This window comes from Schistocerca cancellata, chromosome 4, assembly GCF_023864275.1.
Source record: "Schistocerca cancellata isolate TAMUIC-IGC-003103 chromosome 4, iqSchCanc2.1, whole genome shotgun sequence".
In the NCBI taxonomy this organism is placed as follows: domain Eukaryota; kingdom Metazoa; phylum Arthropoda; class Insecta; order Orthoptera; family Acrididae; genus Schistocerca; species Schistocerca cancellata.
Window position 1 is genome coordinate 641,354,135 of NC_064629.1, and position 22,015 is coordinate 641,376,149.

The window sequence follows — 22,015 nt, forward strand, 5'->3', positions numbered from 1 at the left end:
GATCACCTCTATACCCATATTTGATAATCATCAGGTGTTAGACAAATCCTGCACTAATCGGTGAAGAGACCCCTACATTATTGATCCAGGTTCCATTTCAGGTGTTCTCTTCCCCACCTTTATGTATCAAAGAGTCCAGAATGTGGACTGTTGTTTGCAATGGGCCAAATTGATCATATGGAGATGATTATGTACTCTTTGGTTTAATACAGCTCTCCCTGTTGCCTCCAAAAGGCAGCCCACAATTCTGTTGCATTGTGCTTGGGTACCTTTGACCCATAACTTATAGGTAGCTGTCATCAGCTGGTGGTGTTCACTTTAAGTGTTCATCATGAGGCAGAGCTTCAGTGTGCTGTGTCTCACAGTAGTAGTTGAGTGTTTGAATTTAATCAGTATAATGTTCACCAGTTAGGTAGGTAATGTCCAGTACTGATGAAATTTCTTGTTACAAAATCACAATGTACACATGGCTATGCTTGAAATGGTCCTTCAAGGAATGCTGACAGACCAAACAGTGTACTCAAGTCTCATTGTATCAGTCATGATGGGAAGCACTGCACTGAAAATGCAGATTTACAGTGTATATAACAATTTACTATGTGAAAAGGGTTTTGAGAAAGAGACTGAAAAGAAATCTATGCAATTTGTGATGGTGGGACAAAACATTTTTTTGAGCAGTGTATATGAACCCTTTAACTAAATGTTGAGTGGGGAATAGAGGCGAGATCTGCAATGCCTTAGATAATTCACATGCAGATTTCAAAGAATCAGTGGACAGCTTCACAAAGGACATGCCTCACTATTCTTCTATAAGTCTCTATCAACTTATTAAACTGATGTCACTTCAGGTTGCTGTATTTCCCCATATTCACAAGAAATATTTGCACAACACATTACATTTATCCTGTCATCTCTCATTTTGATTAACTTCGTGTGAATATTTCTGATACTGCCTCATAATTAAATTATGATAATCTATCTAGTTACCATACAGGTCCTCCTCTTACATTCGGTGCAGGAGTGATCTGACCCACTGTTAGAATGCTTGGTAGGCAGATATAATGTGCAGATTTTTTCTACAAATACTAGCAGAAAACCTGACAGTCATTACAACTGACAACATGCTACTGTTATGCTGATATGTCATTTTCGCTCGTGTTAACACCAGTTTGAAAAAAGAAGGAAGATTAGGTCTTAAAATTGTCAGTGTCAAGTCATTATGGAGAGAAAGGGAAGGAAGAGCAGTAAGCATTTACAAAGTAGCCATATATATATATATATATATATATATATATATATATGCCCAAACTCTTTGTCTTTAAATATGTCTGCTTGTGTCTGTATATGTGTGGATGGATATGTTGGATATGTGTGTGTGTGCGAGTGTATACCCGTCCTTTTTTCCCCCTAAGGTAAGTCTTTCCGCTCCCGGGACTGGAATGACTCCTTACCCTCTCCCTTAAAACCCACATCCTTTCGTCTTTCCCTCTCCTTCCCTCTTTCCTGATGAGGCAACAGTTTGTTGTGAAAGCTTGAATTTTGTGTGTATGTTTGTGTTCGTTTGTGTGTCTGTCGACCTGCCAGCACTTTCATTTGGTAAGTCACATCATCTTTGTTTTTAGGTATATTTTTCCTTCATGGAATGTTTCCTTCTATTATATATATATATATATATATATATATATATATATATATATATATATCTAAAAACAAAGATGATGTGACTTACCAAATGAAAGTGCTGGCAGGTCGACAGACACACAAACGAACACAAACATACACACAAAATTCAAGCTTTCGCAACAAACTGTTGCCTCATCAGGAAAGAGGAAGGAGAGGAAAGACGAAAGGATGTGGGTTTTAAGGGAGAGGGTAAGGAGTCATTCCAGTCCCGGGAGCGGAAAGACTTACCTTAGGGGGAAAAAAGGACGGGTATACACTCGCACACACACACATATCCATCCACACATATACAGACACAAGCAGACATATTTAAAGACAAAGAGTTTGGGCAGAGATGTCAGTCGAGGCAGAAGTGCAGAGGCAAAGATGTTGATGAATGACAGGTGAGGTATGAGTGGCGGAAATTTGAAATTAGCGGAGATTGAGGCCTGGTGGATAACGGGAAGAGAGGATATATTGAAGAGCAAGTTCCCATCTCCGGAGTTCGGATAGGTTGGTGTTAGTAGGAAGTATCCAGATAACCCGGACGGTGTAACACTGCGCCAAGATGTGCTGGTCGTGCACCAAAGCATGTTTAGCCACAGGGTGATCCTCATTACCAACAAACACTGTCTGCCTGTGTCCATTCATGCGAATGGACAGTTTGTTGCTGGTCATTCCCACATAGAATGCATCACAGTGTAGGCAGGTCAGTTGGTAGATCACGTGGGTGCTTTCACACGTGGCTCTGCCTTTGATTGTGTACACCTTCCGGGTTACAGGACTGGAGTAGGTGGTGGTGGGAGGGTGCATGGGACAGGTTTTACACCGGGGGCGGTTACAAGGGTAGGAGCCAGAGGGTAGGGAAGGTGGTTTGGGGATTTCATAGGGATGAACTAAAAGGTTACGAAGGTTAGGTGGACGGCGGAAAGACACTCTTGGTGGAGTGGGGAGGATTTCATGAAGGATGGATCTCATTTCAGGGCAGGATTTGAGGAAGTCGTATCCCTGCTGGAGAGCCACATTCAGAATCTGATCCAGTCCCGGAAAGTATCCTGTCACAAGTGGGGCACTTTTGTGGTTCTTCTGTGGGAGGTTCTGGGTTTGAGAGGATGAGGAAGTGGCTCTGGTTATTTGCTTCTGTACCAGGTCGGGAGGGTAGTTGCGGGATGCGAAAGCTGTTGTCAGGTTGTTGGTGTAATGCTTCAGGGATTCCGGACTGGAACAGATTCGTTTGCCACGAAGACCTAGGCTGTAGGGAAGGGACCGTTTGATGTGGAATGGGTGGCAGCTGTCGTAATGGAGGTACTGTTGCTTGTTGGTGGGTTTGATGTGGACGGACGTGTGAAGCTGGCCATTGGACAGGTGAAGGTCAACATCAAGGAAAGTGGCATGGGATTTGGAGTAGGACCAGGTGAATCTGATGGAACCAAAGGAGTTGAGGTTGGAGAGGAAATTCTGGAGTTCTTCTTCACTGTGAGTCCAGATCATGAAGATGTCATCAATAAATCTGTACCAAACTTTGGGTTGGCAGGCCTGGGTAACCAAGAAGGCTTCCTCTAAGCGACCCATGAATAGGTTGGCGTACGAGGGGGCCATCCTGGTACCCATGGCTGTTCCCTTTAATTGTTGGTATGTCTGGTTTTCAAAAGTGAAGAAGTTGTGGGTCAGGATGAAGCTGGCTAAGGTAATGAGGAAAGAGGTTTTAGGTAGGGTGGCAGGTGATCGGCGTGAAAGGAATTGCTCCATCGCAGCGAGGCCCTGGACGTGCGGGATATTTGTGTATAAGGAAGTGGCATCAATGGTGACAAGGATGGTTTCTGGGGGTAACGGACTGGGTAAGGATTCCAGGCGTTCGAGAAAGTGGTTGGTGTCTTTGATGAAGGATGGGAGACTGCATGTAATGGGTTGAAGGTGTTGATCCACGTAGGCAGAGATACGTTCTGTGGGGGCTTGGTAACCAGCTACAATGGGGCGGCCGGGATGATTGGGTTTGTGAATTTTAGGAAGAAGGTAGAAGGTAGGGGTGCGGGGTGTCGGTGGGGTCAGGAGGTTGATGGAGTCAGGTGAAAGGTTTTGTAGGGGGCCTAAGGTTCTGAGGATTCCTTGAAGCTCTGCCTGGACATCAGGAATGGGATTACCTTGGCAAACTTTGTATGTGGTGTTGTCTGAAAGCTGACGCAGTCCCTCAGCCACATACTCCCGACGATCAAGTACCACGGTCGTGGAACCCTTGTCCGCCGGAAGAATGACGATGGACCGGTCAGCCTTCAGATCACGGATAGCCTGGGCTTCAGCAGTGGTGATGTTGGGAGTAGGATTAAGGTTTTTTAAGAAAATCACCCTCTCCAAACCTTCCAGGAATTTCTGACTTCCAGCCTTGCCTCTCAATCCTTCTTAAAAAACCTTAATCCTACTCCCAACATCACCACTGCTGAAGCCCAGGCTATCCGTGATCTGAAGGCTGACCGGTCCATCGTCATTCTTCCGGCGGACAAGGGTTCCACGACCGTGGTACTTGATCGTCGGGAGTATGTGGCTGAGGGACTGCGTCAGCTTTCAGACAACACCACATACAAAGTTTGCCAAGGTAATCCCATTCCTGATGTCCAGGCAGAGCTTCAAGGAATCCTCAGAACCTTAGGCCCCCTACAAAACCTTTCACCTGACTCCATCAACCTCCTGACCCCACCGACACCCCGCACCCCTACCTTCTACCTTCTTCCTAAAATTCACAAACCCAATCATCCCGGCCGCCCCATTGTAGCTGGTTACCAAGCCCCCACAGAACGTATCTCTGCCTACGTGGATCAACACCTTCAACCCATTACATGCAGTCTCCCATCCTTCATCAAAGACACCAACCACTTTCTCGAACGCCTGGAATCCTTACCCAGTCCGTTACCCCCAGAAACCATCCTTGTCACCATTGATGCCACTTCCTTATACACAAATATCCCGCACGTCCAGGGCCTCGCTGCGATGGAGCAATTCCTTTCACGCCGATCACCTGCCACCCTACCTAAAACCTCTTTCCTCATTACCTTAGCCAGCTTCATCCTGACCCACAACTTCTTCACTTTTGAAAACCAGACATACCAACAATTAAAGGGAACAGCCATGGGTACCAGGATGGCCCCCTCGTACGCCAACCTATTCATGGGTCGCTTAGAGGAAGCCTTCTTGGTTACCCAGGCCTGCCAACCCAAAGTTTGGTACAGATTTATTGATGACATCTTCATGATCTGGACTCACAGTGAAGAAGAACTCCAGAATTTCCTCTCCAACCTCAACTCCTTTGGTTCCATCAGATTCACCTGGTCCTACTCCAAATCCCATGCCACTTTCCTTGATGTTGACCTTCACCTGTCCAATGGCCAGCTTCACACGTCCGTCCACATCAAACCCACCAACAAGCAACAGTACCTCCATTACGACAGCTGCCACCCATTCCACATCAAACGGTCCCTTCCCTACAGCCTAGGTCTTCGTGGCAAACGAATCTGTTCCAGTCCGGAATCCCTGAAGCATTACACCAACAACCTGACAACAGCTTTCGCATCCCGCAACTACCCTCCCGACCTGGTACAGAAGCAAATAACCAGAGCCACTTCCTCATCCTCTCAAACCCAGAACCTCCCACAGAAGAACCACAAAAGTGCCCCACTTGTGACAGGATACTTTCCGGGACTGGATCAGATTCTGAATGTGGCTCTCCAGCAGGGATACGACTTCCTCAAATCCTGCCCTGAAATGAGATCCATCCTTCATGAAATCCTCCCCACTCCACCAAGAGTGTCTTTCCGCCGTCCACCTAACCTTCGTAACCTTTTAGTTCATCCCTATGAAATCCCCAAACCACCTTCCCTACCCTCTGGCTCCTACCCTTGTAACCGCCCCCGGTGTAAAACCTGTCCCATGCACCCTCCCACCACCACCTACTCCAGTCCTGTAACCCGGAAGGTGTACACAATCAAAGGCAGAGCCACGTGTGAAAGCACCCACGTGATCTACCAACTGACCTGCCTACACTGTGATGCATTCTATGTGGGAATGACCAGCAACAAACTGTCCATTCGCATGAATGGACACAGGCAGACAGTGTTTGTTGGTAATGAGGATCACCCTGTGGCTAAACATGCTTTGGTGCACGACCAGCACATCTTGGCGCAGTGTTACACCGTCCGGGTTATCTGGATACTTCCTACTAACACCAACCTATCCGAACTCCGGAGATGGGAACTTGCTCTTCAATATATCCTCTCTTCCCGTTATCCACCAGGCCTCAATCTCCGCTAATTTCAAATTTCCGCCACTCATACCTCACCTGTCATTCATCAACATCTTTGCCTCTGCACTTCTGCCTCGACTGACATCTCTGCCCAAACTCTTTGTCTTTAAATATGTCTGCTTGTGTCTGTATATGTGTGGATGGATATGTGTGTGTGTGCGAGTGTATACCCGTCCTTTTTTCCCCCTAAGGTAAGTCTTTCCGCTCCCGGGACTGGAATGACTCCTTACCCTCTCCCTTAAAACCCACATCCTTTCGTCTTTCCCTCTCCTTCCCTCTTTCCTGATGAGGCAACAGTTTGTTGCGAAAGCTTGAATTTTGTGTGTATGTTTGTGTTCGTTTGTGTGTCTGTCGACCTGCCAGCACTTTCATTTGGTAAGTCACATCATCTTTGTTTTTAGATATATTTTTCCTTCGTGGAATGTTTCCTTCTATTATATATATATATATATATATATATATATGAGGTAATACCCAAAATCATCATTTTTAGTAGGTTAGCACTGATCTTAATTTGTTGTAGTAATTGTATAAAAGTAGCCTAGAGTGGCTGTTTCTACCAGTAGCTGTTTAACATAATTCCATATCCCAGAAGACTCCTTCATGATGGGACTAAAGGAGCTCATTGTGTTAATCAGTGATATCAATTAATATTAAATGTGCACACATTCTTACTCATTTTAAACTGACATAATGGCCAATACAAATTCCACTATGACTGATTTTCCATTTATTGGTTTTAAACACTTATTCAACATCTCTCCATAATGAGTGAGATGTTGAGCTCAATAAAATAACAGAGATTAATATTAAGGATGTTTTCTCTTACTCTAGATGGTGTATATTATTCACTGATTATGGCTCACCCATTAAAACTGTATTCTGGACCAAGAGTCAAATCTATGTTCCTGCCTTTCATGGACAGTGTGCTACCTAGTACACCATCTAAGCATATCTCACAGAAGTAACTCAGAGCTTAAAGTTGTCATGAGTTTCTCACCTTGTATTCCTAGTTAAGGTGGTGTAGTGGTAATATACTAGGCTCACTTTTTGGAGTACAACAGTTAAAACCAAATTAATGATAATCTCTTTTTCACTGTCATTTTTGTGCAAAACTATTTCATGAGTACTTGAAATTTTCTCTGATATTTTTGTCATCAGACCTAAGTTCTTCCCATGAAGACAAGGTGCTGAGCTTTTTCCCTATACAGTAAGTACATTTTTATGTAGATTGAAGGTTGGGGGGGGGGGGGGGAGAAAGGAAAGGAAGGAGAAGGGATTACTGATGTCAGCTGCATCGCTACATTATGCAGAATCAGCGGCAATGAGTGAAAATGTGACCGAACCAGGATTCGAACCCGGTGTCTCCTGCTTACTAGGCAGGTGCGTTAACCGCTGCACCATCCGGGGCACAGTGTTATTGAAACTGCGCAGAACATCTTGGCATGCCTCATGGCTGATCCACATTCCCACGAGACACCACCTATCCAGACATGTCCAAAAGAATAAACACAATGCATTCATATAAGTACATTTGTAAATGGTTAGTCAGTTAAATAGTGCTTATTCCTGGGAAAACATTAATTGTGTAACCCAGGAATATAGTTCCTTTTTATCATTAAATTATCAATTATTAAAACTTTTTCTGAACCCTTTTAGACTATGTGCACAGTTTTTTAATTGTTGCAGTTTGTAGTCTTTTGGGTTTCTTTTCCTGGCATTACTTTCTCCAATTTATTCTTACCCACATTTTACTGTGCACGGTCATAGCTTCCCCATGAAGTTTTCTGGTTTTATTTTCATGTTTTTCTCACCTGATGTTATGTGTTTTTTCTTTTGCCTTTTCCATGTTTATGTGGGCTTAATAAATTATTGAATTCACCTGTGGAGTTAAAACAGCCACCATGTTCAAAAAGAAGGTATGCTTGTGTGTTAGTATCAAGATAATTTCAACATGATTTGCTGTGAGTAATTCATTTCTGTGGTATTATTTATATGATATTGGAATATACACTGTTCTGTTGCAATTGATGTGACCTGTGTCAAAAGCATGAATAACCACACTTTGCAATGTGAACCACTGGAAGATATGCAGGAAGAGAATCAGTGGGGTTCTGGAATGTACTGACAGGGATGTGGAGCCATGCAGACTCCAGTGCTGTGGCCGGCTGCGATAAGTTTCTCGGTTGAGGATCCATGGTGCAAACAGCTTGATTGATGTGGCCCTACGCTTTGTTGATAGGATTTAAATCCAGGGAGTTTTGTGGCCAGGGGAGTTCGGTGAACTCATCGTCGTGTTCCTTGAGCCACGCATGTAAACTGCAAGCTGTGTGATGCATTGCATTGCCCTGTTGCTGGATGCCATCATGTCGAAGAATAACAGTCTGAATGTAGGGGTGGACATGATGCCCAATGGTAGATGCATACTTGCATTGATCCATTGTGCCTTCCAGAATGGCAAGATCACTCAGGGAATGCCTTCCATCCTGGACCATTCTGATGATTGTCACAGGGTGTTTGTTTTCAGACACTTCATGCCATAGATGCCAATGCCCATCCGTAAGATGTAGCATAAAACATGATTCATCCAAAAAGTCCACCTGTCGCCACTCAGTGGATGTCCAGTTGTGGTACTGGTATGCAAATTCCAGCCTTTGTTGCCATCTAACAGAAGTTAGCATGGGTGCATGAACCAGCCGCCTGTTGTGGAAGCTCTTATGCAACAATGTTTGCTGAGCAGTCATTGAGGACGCACTAGTTGTAGCCCCTTGTTTCATCAGGATGGTCAGTTGCTCAGTTGTCGCATGTCTGTTTGTCTGCACTCATCTCTGCAGCTGTTGATCATCCTCATCATTTATGTCCCGTGGTGCATCATAGTTGCTTCAGTGTCCGTTTAGGATAGCACCATTTTGTCATGCATGGTATATTTTAACCATGATGGCACATGAACAGTTTACAAACTTAGTTGCTTCTGAAATGCTACCATGGTTGTCCTGAACTCTAGTGATAATGCCATTTTTAGTGTCGGATAAATTGTTCCCTTTCTACATTTTGACAACATCTGTACTGTTCTCTGTGTCCCCCAACATTCTTTATGTGCCCTCCACTGTTAGTGCTGCCACCTGCAACTGGTTATTGCATGTTGCTGTTGAACATAGGTGGTAGTCACATTAATGTGACAAGACTGTGTATGTGATATGGAATTGCGCGGAATACAAACAGTGGAAACAGTAAAGATAACCACTCATTTTATAGTAGAGGTATTGAATGGCAGGCACAAAAGCCTAACTTAACTCATAGCTAAGCTGTGTTAACATTTCGTTGATGTTCTACATCTCTGTATTGTATTCAGCAATAGTAAACATTGTCAGCTATTCATCGCAGCTGGTATTTGCAAACTGAAATTGATTTGATTTCTGTGTGTTTATGGATGTATCTTTAATAATACACTGGATGCATCATAAATACTTCAGCAAATACTGCCACCTTGCCAGTAGTGACTGACCTGCACATTGATGTCCTCCCTACCTCAATGCACCACTTTTGTCATACTGATTCCAGCTGTATGAATGCCTGTTGTTTTTTGTGAATCACTTTAGAGGTTTTGGTAGTGAGTGGACATCTTATGTGTAGAAATGTGCCAGCACATTCCATCCTTACTCTCAACAGACTCAAACTACTGTTTGAAACAGATAACAAAGAGGATCCAGTTTTATACATCTGCCTTACTAAATTTTGTGGCATAGCAATAAATGGGTGGATATTTTGAGTTGGAGATAGTACATAAATGAAAACTGGTATGTGGACCCTCAGCCTAAAAACGTGTGCCCCTCAGTGCGCACAGGAGCCTACATACATGCACAGCTTTTTAAGCTGCAGCCCCATTGGGGTGAGTGGGCGAGATGAATGTGCAGTAGGGAGGGCCAGATGGAAATGTAGGGCAGGTACTGGGAATGGGAGGGACAGCAACAGAGGGGATGTGAATACAGTATCTGCGAGAGATTGCCCTGGTACTGTTAGAGGCAGTAGTCTGTTGCAGGTGATGGGGCTAGGACAAAGTAGAGGATAGGCTAGATGGAAACATCACTGAGAGAACAACATGAATCAGAAACCAAGAGCTCATATGTCTATGAACTAAACCAAAGTGAGGTGGCTGGAAACAAATATTAAGGTATACAAAGTTGATTGGGTGTGGGGGTTTTAGGAAATGAGACTGAGATAAAAAGGGGACAAGGTGGGTGTAAGCTAAGTATTGATAGAGATAGAAGCCAGAGGGATTGTGAGGCTGAAGAATCTGTTGGAGGGACATTTGCGATCTGTGTAATTCAGAGAAAAGCTGTCATTGGAGTGGGAGGATAAGGTGACACAAACTGCGTAGTCATATGATGCCTGTGTCCAGGAAATCAGTTTCTGCAGGAATTGGTTTGTAGGCAATAGGGATGGACAGAACCAGAATCCTTGGAGTTCTTTGTATAAGGAAGGACGACATCCAGAAAAGGAAATTCATATCATCAAGCTTTTGGGAGATTCCATTAGTTCAGTACCATTTCAGGGACAGGACATGACACTGAGTTTGGGCAAAGTGTAGGTATGCTTTCCTAAATTAATTTAGGTAGATGAAGCAAAGGTCTGTGGTCAAGTCAGGAATGGGATGTTGTTACAGGGAAATAGAGGAAATGTTAAGGAGTTCAGGAAATGAATAATGGGAAAGTAAACACAGAGACTAGACATTGAAAATTGATAAGTATAGGAAATAGATCAATATGAAACCGTGAATAACTGCTTTAGCAAGAATGAAACGGGGGGAAATGTAATTCATCTCATGGATGGTAGGGAGGAAAAATCTGTATTCTTGATGGTAGGATGGAAAAATCTGTATTTTTGCTGACATAATGCTACAGTGTGAAAATGTTTTATATTGTATATGGAATGGTAACATGTCAGAAAAAATGATCTGGTTGACCTTTTTGGTACAAGAAAATTATGTGAAATATTGTAGGAACAATGTGTGAAAGTAAGGTAGAAAAATAAATGGAAGAGTGAGAAGTGTAATGAAGTGCAAAACTCAGTTATCCTTTTTCTCCATGATATACTGCGAATTATGAATGAAGGGCAACAGGCAGATTCCGTGTTTCTAGATTTCTGGAAAGCATCTGACACAGTGCCCCACTGCAGGCTGTTAACAAAGGTACGAGCATACGGTATATGTTTCCAGATGCATGAGTGGCTCAAAGAATTCTTAAGTAACAGAATCCACTATGTTGTCCTTGATGGCTAGTGTTCACTGGAGACAAGGGTATCATCAGAAGTGCCCCAGGGAAGTGTGATAGGATTGCCGTTATTTTCTGTGTACATAAATGATATGGCAGACAGACTGGGCAGCAGATGAAGCTGTAGTGTACGATAAGGTGTCGAAAGTTGAGTGCCTGTAGAAGGATACAAGATGACTTGGACAAAATTTCTAGTTGGTGTGACAAATGGCAGCTGGCTCTAAATGTAGAAAAATATAAGTTAATGCATATGAGTAGGAAAAACAAAACCATAATGTTCAGATGCAGTATTAGTAACTTGCTGCCTGACACAACCATGTCATTTAAATATCTGGGCATAATATTGCAAAGAAGTATGAAATTGAACAAGCATGTGAGGATTATGGTAAGGAAGACAAATGGTTGACTTCGTTTTATTGGGAGAATTTGAAGAAAGTGTGGTTCATATGTAAAGGAGATTGCATATAGAATGCTAGTGCAACCTATTCTTGAGTACTGCTCAAGTGATTAGCAGACCACACCAGGTCCGATGAAAGGAAGACATCAAGGCAATTCAGAGACGGGCTGCTAGATTTGTTATTGGTTTGAACTATATGAAAGCATTATGGAGATGCTTCAGGCACTCAAATGGGAATCCCTGGAGGGAAGGTAATGTTCTTTTCATGGAATACCAATGAGAAAATTTAGATATCAGGTGTTTGACGATACTTGTTTTTTCCCTCGGCCTATTTGCAAGTGAAACAGGAAAGGAAATGTCTAGTAGTGGTACTGACTACCCTCCGCCACACTCCATGGCTTGTAGAATATGTCTGTAGATGTAGATGTAATGCAATGAAGTATAGCAATTGTTAGAATACACAGAAGAAGCTGGGCAGTTAGTGTAGCAATGTCTGTCATTACACAGTGTGTCAGATTTTCAGCTTGCCCATGATAATTAGTGGCTGGTAATTTGTATTTGTGTAAGGAAAAGCAAGCAAGAAAGAAAATGTCTGGAAAGAAATGGATGGGCAGTATCGAAGAGAAAAGAAAGGAGAATGTACACAAGAACAAAGAAAGGGCAACCCACGGTTTGACATATTTACAATGTATAAATCATGGAGATCCATCTTACATTAGTAATATACGATGTCCTACATAGATTAAGGTTGTTTGATGTTCTGTGTTTGGTAATTTTTGAATTACATTTGATTCAGAAGTGATATGTGACAAATTAAAAATGTTGGTTTATGTGGGGGATATCAAAGATGATTTGTTATGACATTGATGAATTGGGAGGTAGAAAGCATTACATTTTCAGGGTGCAGAGACATCATCAGATATTACAGGGGAATTTGGCTTGCCACCAAAGATGTTCATAGTGGGTGATATTTCTCAGCATCCATTTTGAATATGTAGCTGGTAATTTAACTGTTAACTCATTTGTTTTTCTAGTGATTATTGTAAGAAAATTGAATATTTAGTCTATTTCCTATGGTGTAGCAGCAAAGAGGAAATACTGACAGTTTGTGCTCCATTGAATTTAGGGATTCAGTAGCATCCAGGTACCTTTTTGCTTCTAAATGGAAACACAATTTCACATTTTGATCATTGCAAACCATTGTGTTGTTGACACATTTCACACACTGTGAGATAATTTACATACCACAGTTTTATTAGACTACTTTAAAGTAGCAATGTGTTATTGTGATGGCAGTGTCAAGAGAAAAATTGTTTGTGATTAATTTGCTACAATCTGTCACTCAAACACAAGTACCATTGAAACTTTGACAGAGCACCTCCTCGACACAAATAAATTTATTGAAGAAGGCTGCATAAACACTGGCTACTTTCAGATGTCAGCTGACAAAAGCTGAAAAGAATAGTGGTGCTAATTACCATGCATAAAGTGATAACAGGTACAAAACTGGATTCTCTACCAGTATAAAAAATTATGTCTTTGTCATGTACACTGCCTTTGTGATCACATTTTAAAATCCATACTATATTTTTGAAATAAAGTTTATTGATGAGATACAAATGGATCGAATCAGTTCATATAAATTTTTTGAAGTAACTGTGCAGATAGAATTGAAATGGTCATATTAGCACAGTTTTGTGTGAAATGTGGATTATCTGAAAAAGACATGCATTAAATAAAAAATGTAACACTGATGGTTACTATGTTTTTCAGTTTTGTTCCTGCCTATTCCTCATACATTATGATCTCCATGTTATCGAATCAGTGTATGGAATTTCTTTCTGGCACTAGCCTCTTTTATTTCTTGTTAAAATGCTTCTTATTTTAATGCAGAGTTGTCATACAAGTCTAGTCAGGTTATCCATTCTTAGGTTCTTCCTTAGTCCTGAACTCCCTTTACGACTTTAGTATCATATTAACTCAACTTGTAATTAAATTAGAGAAAAATGTAAAGTTTTTCTGCTGTATGAACTTGGAAAGTTTTATTCTGCTTCTTTAATCAAGTTCTACATGCTCTCCCCCTTGACGCACACACAGTATCTGTTCAGTGTTCCAACTCGGTCCTAACCCTTTCTAATGTGTCAGTGTCAACTGTCTCAATAGCTTACATTATTCTTGCTTTCAAATTAGTAACGTCATGTATAAGCATTGTTGTGTTATTCATCTGGTTTGATTTCCTGTAATCTGTACACTTACATAGTACCCAGTGCACTGTTGTACAAGGGATTCATAGGTTTTTTTTTTTTTTATGTGTTAAGAACAAACTTCAAACTTGGGTGTTTCGCTTAGTTTCAGTAAGCCAAGCCACATATAATGCCTTTTCCTGTGCAGATATCATCCTTCGATTCATTTATGGTGCTCGTACCACATTTCAGTGACAAAGAAGAAACTTTTGTTCAGTTTTGTTGCTCTTTTCACTTGGAAAGGCAAAATATTCATTCATTACTTTACACAGAAAACTTTTTGAGGTGATGTGTCAGACAGACTTTACTTTTTCTCTAGGTTACTGACTTACAGAGTCACATCAAGTTGAAGTGGTAAAATGCCTTCTGGGACACATTGTATGTTCCAAAGTGGCATTCTTTTTTTAACACAATCATCCAGTCATCCTTATTTGGGTTTACATGGTTTCCCTGTATTATTTCAGGTGATGGTCAATGTGATTTCTTTTGTAGGCTGTGAATATTTATTCCCGATCCATGTCCAACCAACTGCTTGATCTATAATTATCTCAATGGCTCAACTCTATCCTTTCTCCTTTGGGACTCTTTGCTAATAACTTAATGGCTTTGAGAAATCATTGCTATGGGTAATACACACAAAAATTCCAGCTTATCTGTTTTTATCACTGCTTTTAATTTTTTCCTAGGTTTTTTTTTCCAGTGTTCTATCTCAAAACATTTTAATGCCATTTTAGAATTTTTCATCCTTGGCATCCAGCACTCTGTAGAGATTTTTTAAGTCGTGTTCATGAGCAGTGTCAGGCCCCACTCCCCAATCCCCCCTTTTTTTTTCTTTCCTTTTTTTTAAAAAATGAAATGTGCAATTTACAAATTAGCGCCAAGCTGTTATGGTTATTTTACTTTCATATTTTGCATTTTTCCTTCAGATTTTCTCATCTTTCTTGTTTCATTTGACAGACTTATATGTTCAGAGTTAAGTGTTGTCAGCAATAGGATTACAGCATCCATAAGTATGCTGTAAGTGTGGCACCTTCGTACTGTTTGTTTCAAACAGGTTGGAAGATTGTATTGGTTTTCAGTGTAGACACTATGCGTGATAACAAAATAAAAAATCCTGCCTGTATTTCCCTATTACCCATTGTTTGGGACAAATTGGTAGTTGTAGTTTTATTCCATGGCTGTGTTGAATATAATGACTCTGGTTACAAATCTGGTCAACTACTTCTGAAATCTGAGAGCATCAACAAATATGCAGAGGAGATAGATTTTCTGTTCCTTATACATCTGTCATTTTGTGGGAAAATGGATAAGGTTTCATCTGGTAGACAAAATATGAAGACATGCTGAAAAGTAATGCCTCCAGGTTTTTCTTAAAGCTTTATATAATCATCATTGACATTCTACATTTTTATTCCTTATGTGTACATATTTGCAGCCTTATGCTAGACTGCTCGGCATTGTAGTGTATAACATCATAGTGTGTAATGTAAGTATACCATTTTGTGAGCAATAGCATGCTGTAATAAAGTTTCATATTGGAAGCGTTCATCCACTCATGGAGCACCCTCCCCTTCAGCATGACAATGCCAGACTGCACATGAGCACTGTGACATCTGCAACAATACAGTGCCTTGGGTTCAGCATAATCAGTCATCCTCCATACAGCCCGTACTTGGCCCCATGGATTTTCATCTGTTTCGGAAACTTAAAGAATGCCTTTGAGGACTTCACTTTGATAGTGATGAAGCAGTGCAAGCACAGACGAGGTTGCGGCTTTGTCAACACACTCAAACATTCTACAGTGACGGTATCAACAAAGTGGTCTCAATTGGGAGAAATGTATTCATCGCCAGGGTGACTGTTGAAAAATAAATATTTGGACATGAAGAGTAAATATGAAAATTGTAAATAATGTTTGTTTTAATTAAAAAGCTTAAAGAGTTTTCACATAAATAATTTGGAGGCATTACTTTTCACACACCTCCTATATGTTTTATTTTATTGCCAATAAAGTGAGAGAAAGATTTGGTAGTTGCCCTTACAGAAAATTATTATTAGCAAATAATTCATGGAAATTCAAGTTAGTATTCATGGGGAAGAATAGAATATCATGGATACTTGTAAATACTATGGGATAGTGAACATTTTACAGCTATCCGCAGAATCCATGTACTCATCATACACCTTTCCCATGCACTCCTCCTCTGGTGGTATGTGTTGCAGTAAAAGTAAATTCGTATACCGCATTTGTCTAAGAGACTCTGGGGGTAGGTTCATTCACATAATAAGGAAAGGTTTTTCTTCCTTTGCGCCCAGTGGCAGGTTTCCTTCACACTTGTTGTATGTGCATGATGATGATAGAAGAGAGAGGGTGAAAATAGTACCAGCACATAGCATACTTCCCTTGAACAGCACTGAGGGGGCTATCAGCCTTAATCTTCACATCCGACAGACTTGTTATCATCAATGGTGTAACATGCCCTCATTCGATGAGATAGTGGGGAGGGGTTTGGGATTTAATCCAGGAAATTGGCACAAAGTGTGGTGGTCAGGAGCTTTGCATCACCAACTCTCCTCCCCTTGCCAATCAAATATTAAGAATGAAAAGTTATTCGAACACCAGGATTCGCACTGGCATACCTCAGAGTCGAGTGCCACTGGTAGATTTGTATTTAGGAGGCAGAGTTTTTATGAATAAAATAGTATAGCTGGTTTTATCAACCAGTATAAAAATAGAAGAGAACAAAGAAAAAATCACTCTTGAGGAAATCAGAAAAACCTAAACAATGTATCACTTGTCTGAGAAATTATTACACTGAATACTGTGATAGGTAATTATTTGTTGCAAGAATTCATCATAGATAGTGGATTATAGAACACTCGTAGATGGCAAACATGGTTGCAAACATTTCATATAAGACTAAAAGAAGCCATCAGTAAAAGAACATGGAATAACTAGAGAGCAACCATAGTAACACAATCTGCAGTAGCAAATTTCAAAGAGACTTTATTTTGTATACAATAAGAAGATGGAAAATTAATCCTTGTATAATCAATACTTTCTACCCACCGAAAAGACATGCTTATAGGAATAATTTAATAAATTACTCAGTTTCTACATGTAAGCAGGAAAGAGGGACAATAAATTGTGGAAGAGGCCAACAAGAAGAATATTTTCTGAATGAAGCCGTCTATATTGCTTAATGTATTTTCGCTGCTAGTTGATGCCCTGCTTGGGCACATGTTTATTGTAGCTTAACTTTATGAGTTTTGAGCTCATTCTGATAATAAGCAAAATATAGGGAAATATTGGGTTGGTGCATAAGTTCATGTTGTTTTTCCATAATTTTAATATAACAGATACACATAACAGAGATTTCAGTCATCAATAATATATTCTCCTTCGGTATTTACTATGGTCTGCCAATGTTGTGATAATTTTACAATTCTGCGACTGTAGAAATCATGTGGTTTTGAAGTGAAGAACTCATCGACCAATGTTCAGAGTGCATTTTCATCCACAAAGGAAGTTCCATGAAGGTAGTTTGATAGAGAGTGGAAAAGGTGAAAATCTGAGGATGTAACATCAGATGAATTAAGATGGGTGTGGAATGATTTCCCAACCCAACAATTGTATCATGTTTTTTGTCAGTCTAGCAGAATGAGGACGGGTGTTATTGTGGAGTAGCATCACTTCATGCAGTCTTCCTGGTTGTTCTTGGATTGTATTTGCAAGACGATTCAGTTGTTGACAATAAATATCAGCTGTGATGGTTACACTTCGGGGAAGCAATTCATAGTGTACCACACCATATCTGTCCCACAGATGCATAACTTTGTCTTTTGTGGATGCACACAGGTCTTTGTATTGGGAGTTGCTGATTTGTTTGGGCTCAGCCATTCCTTTCTTTTCCTTATGTTAGCATAAAGACACCATTTCTTGGAACCAATAAGATACAGGATAGAAATGGTCAGTGTTGTTCATGAGTCAGTTGATGATGAGCAAGTGAAGATGTACATATGGCCACCCACTGATTTTTGTGATTTTGGCTTAGAGCATACAGTACCGAACACCAAATTTTTGAACTGTCTACATTGCATGCAAATGTGGCATGAAGTGGAATCATCACAATTCATCACATTTACCAGTTCTCGAGTATCTGAAATGGATCATTGTGTCAAGTTATCTTCCATTAGGAATATGGGTGCACTCAACGACTGTGATATGACTTTCAAATGATAGAGCACAACAATCAGCATCCTTTTCTTCCAGGTTTTATTAGGCAAATCTAGATTTTGGCTGGTACCTAGCCATTAACAATGCACTATTTCATAGTATCAATGCACATCTGAGTAGGTCAATCCCCTGTCGTTCTGGCTTTCGTTACAGTTCATTAAAGAAAAGCGTGAACAACAGGGGACTGATGTACTAAGACATGCATTGATACTATGAAATAGTGCATTGATAATGGCCAGCCACTAACTGAAATCTAGATTTGCCTAATAAAACCTGAAAGAAAAGGACAACTGATTGCTGTGCTCCATCATTTGAAGGATGGATCATTGTGGATTAATGCATTTAAACAATCTTCATCAAACCCCAAAAGTCTTTCCGAATGTGAAGAGCCGCTAATGTAACAATGATCCTCCTCAAATTAAGAGAACCATTTTCTTGCTGTAGTGTGTCCGATGGCATTATCCCTATAGAGGGTGAAAATGTTTCTGGCTGCCTTTACTTCTGTCACTCTCTATGGAACTCAAACAGAAGAATATGATGGAAATGTTCTGATTTCTCCACTTCACTCCATTTTCTAGTGTCCACAGCTCTGCTCACCATCTCTAAATAACAAAATGACAACTCAAATAGCAACAGTTAACTACAAATAAAAAAGGAGCAATCAATAAATAAACCCATAGCAACTGGAATACCAACAAGCAAAACAAAAATGCCACAAACTTATGCATCGACTTATTATATCCTTAGTTTGTTGCGTCATTGACAAAATATTTAACATTTTTATTATGTTATTTTAATATTACTGGTTTTAAAATTTTTGTTTGCTAAGTATGTAATACACTTCCTTTTTTTAATTTAATTTATGTATTTATAACATCAATTAAAGTTGTACAATATCTACCACCATAAAAAGTAGTCACAGCAGCACAAGCACAATAAAGACAGTTTAATGTAAAACTTTTGGAGCCAATGATTCCTCCTTCAAAAGCAAAGTGTAAAGAGAAGAAAAGAAAAGGAGCATAAGATTCTTTCTTAAAAGTTAGACTCACAACGAATATATACAAAGAGTAAAAGACAATGTAATAAGGTGGGATGGAAATTAAGAATAAATAATTTTTTTAGTCCTAAGTTGCATCACATTCTAAGTTTTATTCTTTTTGATTATAGTTTTTACATTCTTTTCTGCTGGCTCCTCTTTTCCCTACTCCACAAAAGATAGGCCTCTAGTTCGCAAAGTTCAATATTTAACTATCCTTCTTTATTTTATTTTTGTTGTGTTGGTACCATCATTTGTGTAGACCAGAAGTTCTTTTCTATATTTTCACTTAAAATTAAATTTTGTTTTCCCATTTTTGTAAAATATTTAATTGATTTATTCAAAATGGAAATATTTGTTTTTGCAGGAAACAAAGTAATACATTAGAGATCAGCACAAGCAATACAACACAACAAGCCATAGATTCAACAGAGTTTGAACAAATTTTGGATTTAAACCGCATTCAGGCTACAGGGAAGCTGGCAAATGAAGATAATGTTAACTCAAATATCATGACTAATGGTCCCAATGCTCCCATTATTGCTTTTCAGGACAATCTGTCCAAGAAACAGGATACAAATTCTGTAACTGGTAAGTCAAAGCTGGAACTGCAAGAATTCTGAATTGGTGTTTGAAAGAGGCTGAAGGTGGGAGAGCAATATTTAGTTCTATGACTGTACAAATAAAGATGGAAGCTAATTGATTTTCAGTGTTATATGTTCCTTTTTACATATTTTGTAATGAATTTTTAATATATTTTCAATTTTTATATCTTTCAGACCTGCTATCATAGTGCATTCTACTACACAATTCAAGAAGTGACAAATGAAGAAATTCCTTGCTTACTGCATCAGATACGAATGTGTAATGTAAATAAATTGAGAAATTGTGTCTGGATAAGACTGATTCAAGACTGGATGGTGATCTTTAAGAGTGAGAAAAACCATGTTAATATAATGATGTTACTGTTTAATGATAATATTAATCATAGTAATAACAGAAGTGATACTGCGCAACATGTTATGGAAGAAGACCTATATCATACTCAGCTGCATCACATTTTATTTTTTACCAACACATCTTGTGAATGTTTGAATCTGTACTAAAAAGGAAAACAGATATAAATGTGCACAAAATTAAGAAGCTATGACACTCTGAAAATGCGCTTTGTGTATAATTAGAAAATAATTTTAAAATGAAACCTGGTTTGTTGTCTGTAAATCTAACTATTGTATACTGGTAAAGTCAAAATAGCTTCAGAAAACTAGTATGCTTCCACTTTTGTTATTATTTACTTACAAAATTCTGCTGTGTGTGCATTTTATTTTATTTTCAAGTTATCATTGGTGTATTATCTAATTTATAATGTTGCAGTTGTTGTTTTGGATGTATCATTTAATATTAAAACTCATGAACAGTTTTAGTAATAAAATATTTACTCCCTAGTCAGCCGAACATAAGCACTGTGCAATTTGTAAACCAAGGATGTTGTATATGTTCTGAGTGATGAGTTCACATTTGTTGTTAATATTATAATTTTTCAAAACTGAGTTGTATAAATAATAATGATGTTGGTGACAATGGAAACAACATACATAGTATTTTCCACAGTTGTTCATTATGCACTCAGTCATTTAATGTTACAAAACACAGTGAGAATTTTACATTATATGAGAAAACTAACGCTCCCACTCCCCGTCATTCAGTATTATGACGGTTTTGACTTTCCTGTTTAGCAATATTAAGTAATTCATTGACGATATTTTGCAGCTATATGTTTTACTTTGACATCACAATTGTATCAGCAGTCGTATTTGAACAATTGTAAAATTATTGCTTATTGTGCAATGAAAAAGAGGCACATTAACTGTTTCAAATTAAGTGGAGAAAGAATTTTCAACTCCATGAATTAAGTACATGTTTTGTCTGTATGCTAAATTGTTGTGAAAGTAATTCCACTTCATAATTTGTTTTATTGGTATCAATATTTCAGTTGTTAGTTATGAAACTGATTTTAATTTATGTATTTATTTACAAAATTTTAATCAGATCGTTGTTCACTTTGGGGTATTTGATTGTAAAATTTGTATTTACTCAGTAACAAATGATATGAGTCGCCTAAGAATCTATATTTAATGTTATGAAAACTAATAAAATTGTGAGACAGACATCATATAATAGGTTTATAAAAAAATAAATATTTTTTGGAAAATTTGTTCCTAGGCCCAAGTTGTATACACTGTAACTATGTTAACTATTAATTCCTCTAAACCACATAACTGAAACATTAATTTTATCTAATCATTGTGTAATTTAACATATTTTTTGTTTTAAACTTGCTAAGTTATTGAATTTCATTTTTCACAGCTATTTAATTTCAACAAAATTAGATTTCATATATTCACCACTTTAAAATGTTTCTTGTAATACTAAGCCACGTAAATACAGACATATTTCAGTGATGTTGTTGAAATACTGGACCATATGCTGATACTAAAACTCAACAGTAGGCAATATTTTGTTGCGGAATAATTGTGGAAACAATTGAATGGTAAAAGAAATGGGTGCTGAATAATTGCAGCTCAGTATGTTGTTACTCTAAATGCATTAACTGAAATGTATCAGTATTCCCCCTCCAATCTGCCATTGATTTTACAGCTTTTGGAATTGCTGACTTTAAAATAAAAATTTTTGCCTACTCAATAAGTTGTTTGATTGATATTGTATTGCCATTTTCCTTTTGTGTCTAATGTTACTCGAAGCAATTCATCGAATACGTTAGGAGACTCATAAAAGTTGTCAGCTTACTTTCATTTTTGCTTACTTCTGCACATGTGTCAGTGACAACAATGAAAAACTTATTTACAGGAAAAGTGTGG

The 22,015-nt window shown here is 39.1% G+C and overlaps 1 protein-coding gene across 21 annotated transcripts in view; it reads left to right on the plus strand.

Moving 5' to 3' along the window:
• The window catches only part of LOC126183251 (ensconsin-like), a 413,080-nt gene extending 391,238 nt beyond the window's left edge, over positions 1–21,842 (plus strand). For all 21 annotated transcript variants that reach the window (XM_049925054.1, XM_049925062.1, XM_049925063.1 and 18 more), the window contains 2 exons: positions 19,504–19,727; positions 19,916–21,842. In XM_049925054.1, the coding sequence (XP_049781011.1) occupies positions 19,504–19,727; positions 19,916–19,929 (238 nt within the window). In that variant the 3' untranslated portion in view covers positions 19,930–21,842. The remainder of the gene's footprint in view (positions 1–19,503; positions 19,728–19,915) is intronic.
• The last annotated feature ends 173 nt before the right edge of the window (positions 21,843–22,015 follow it).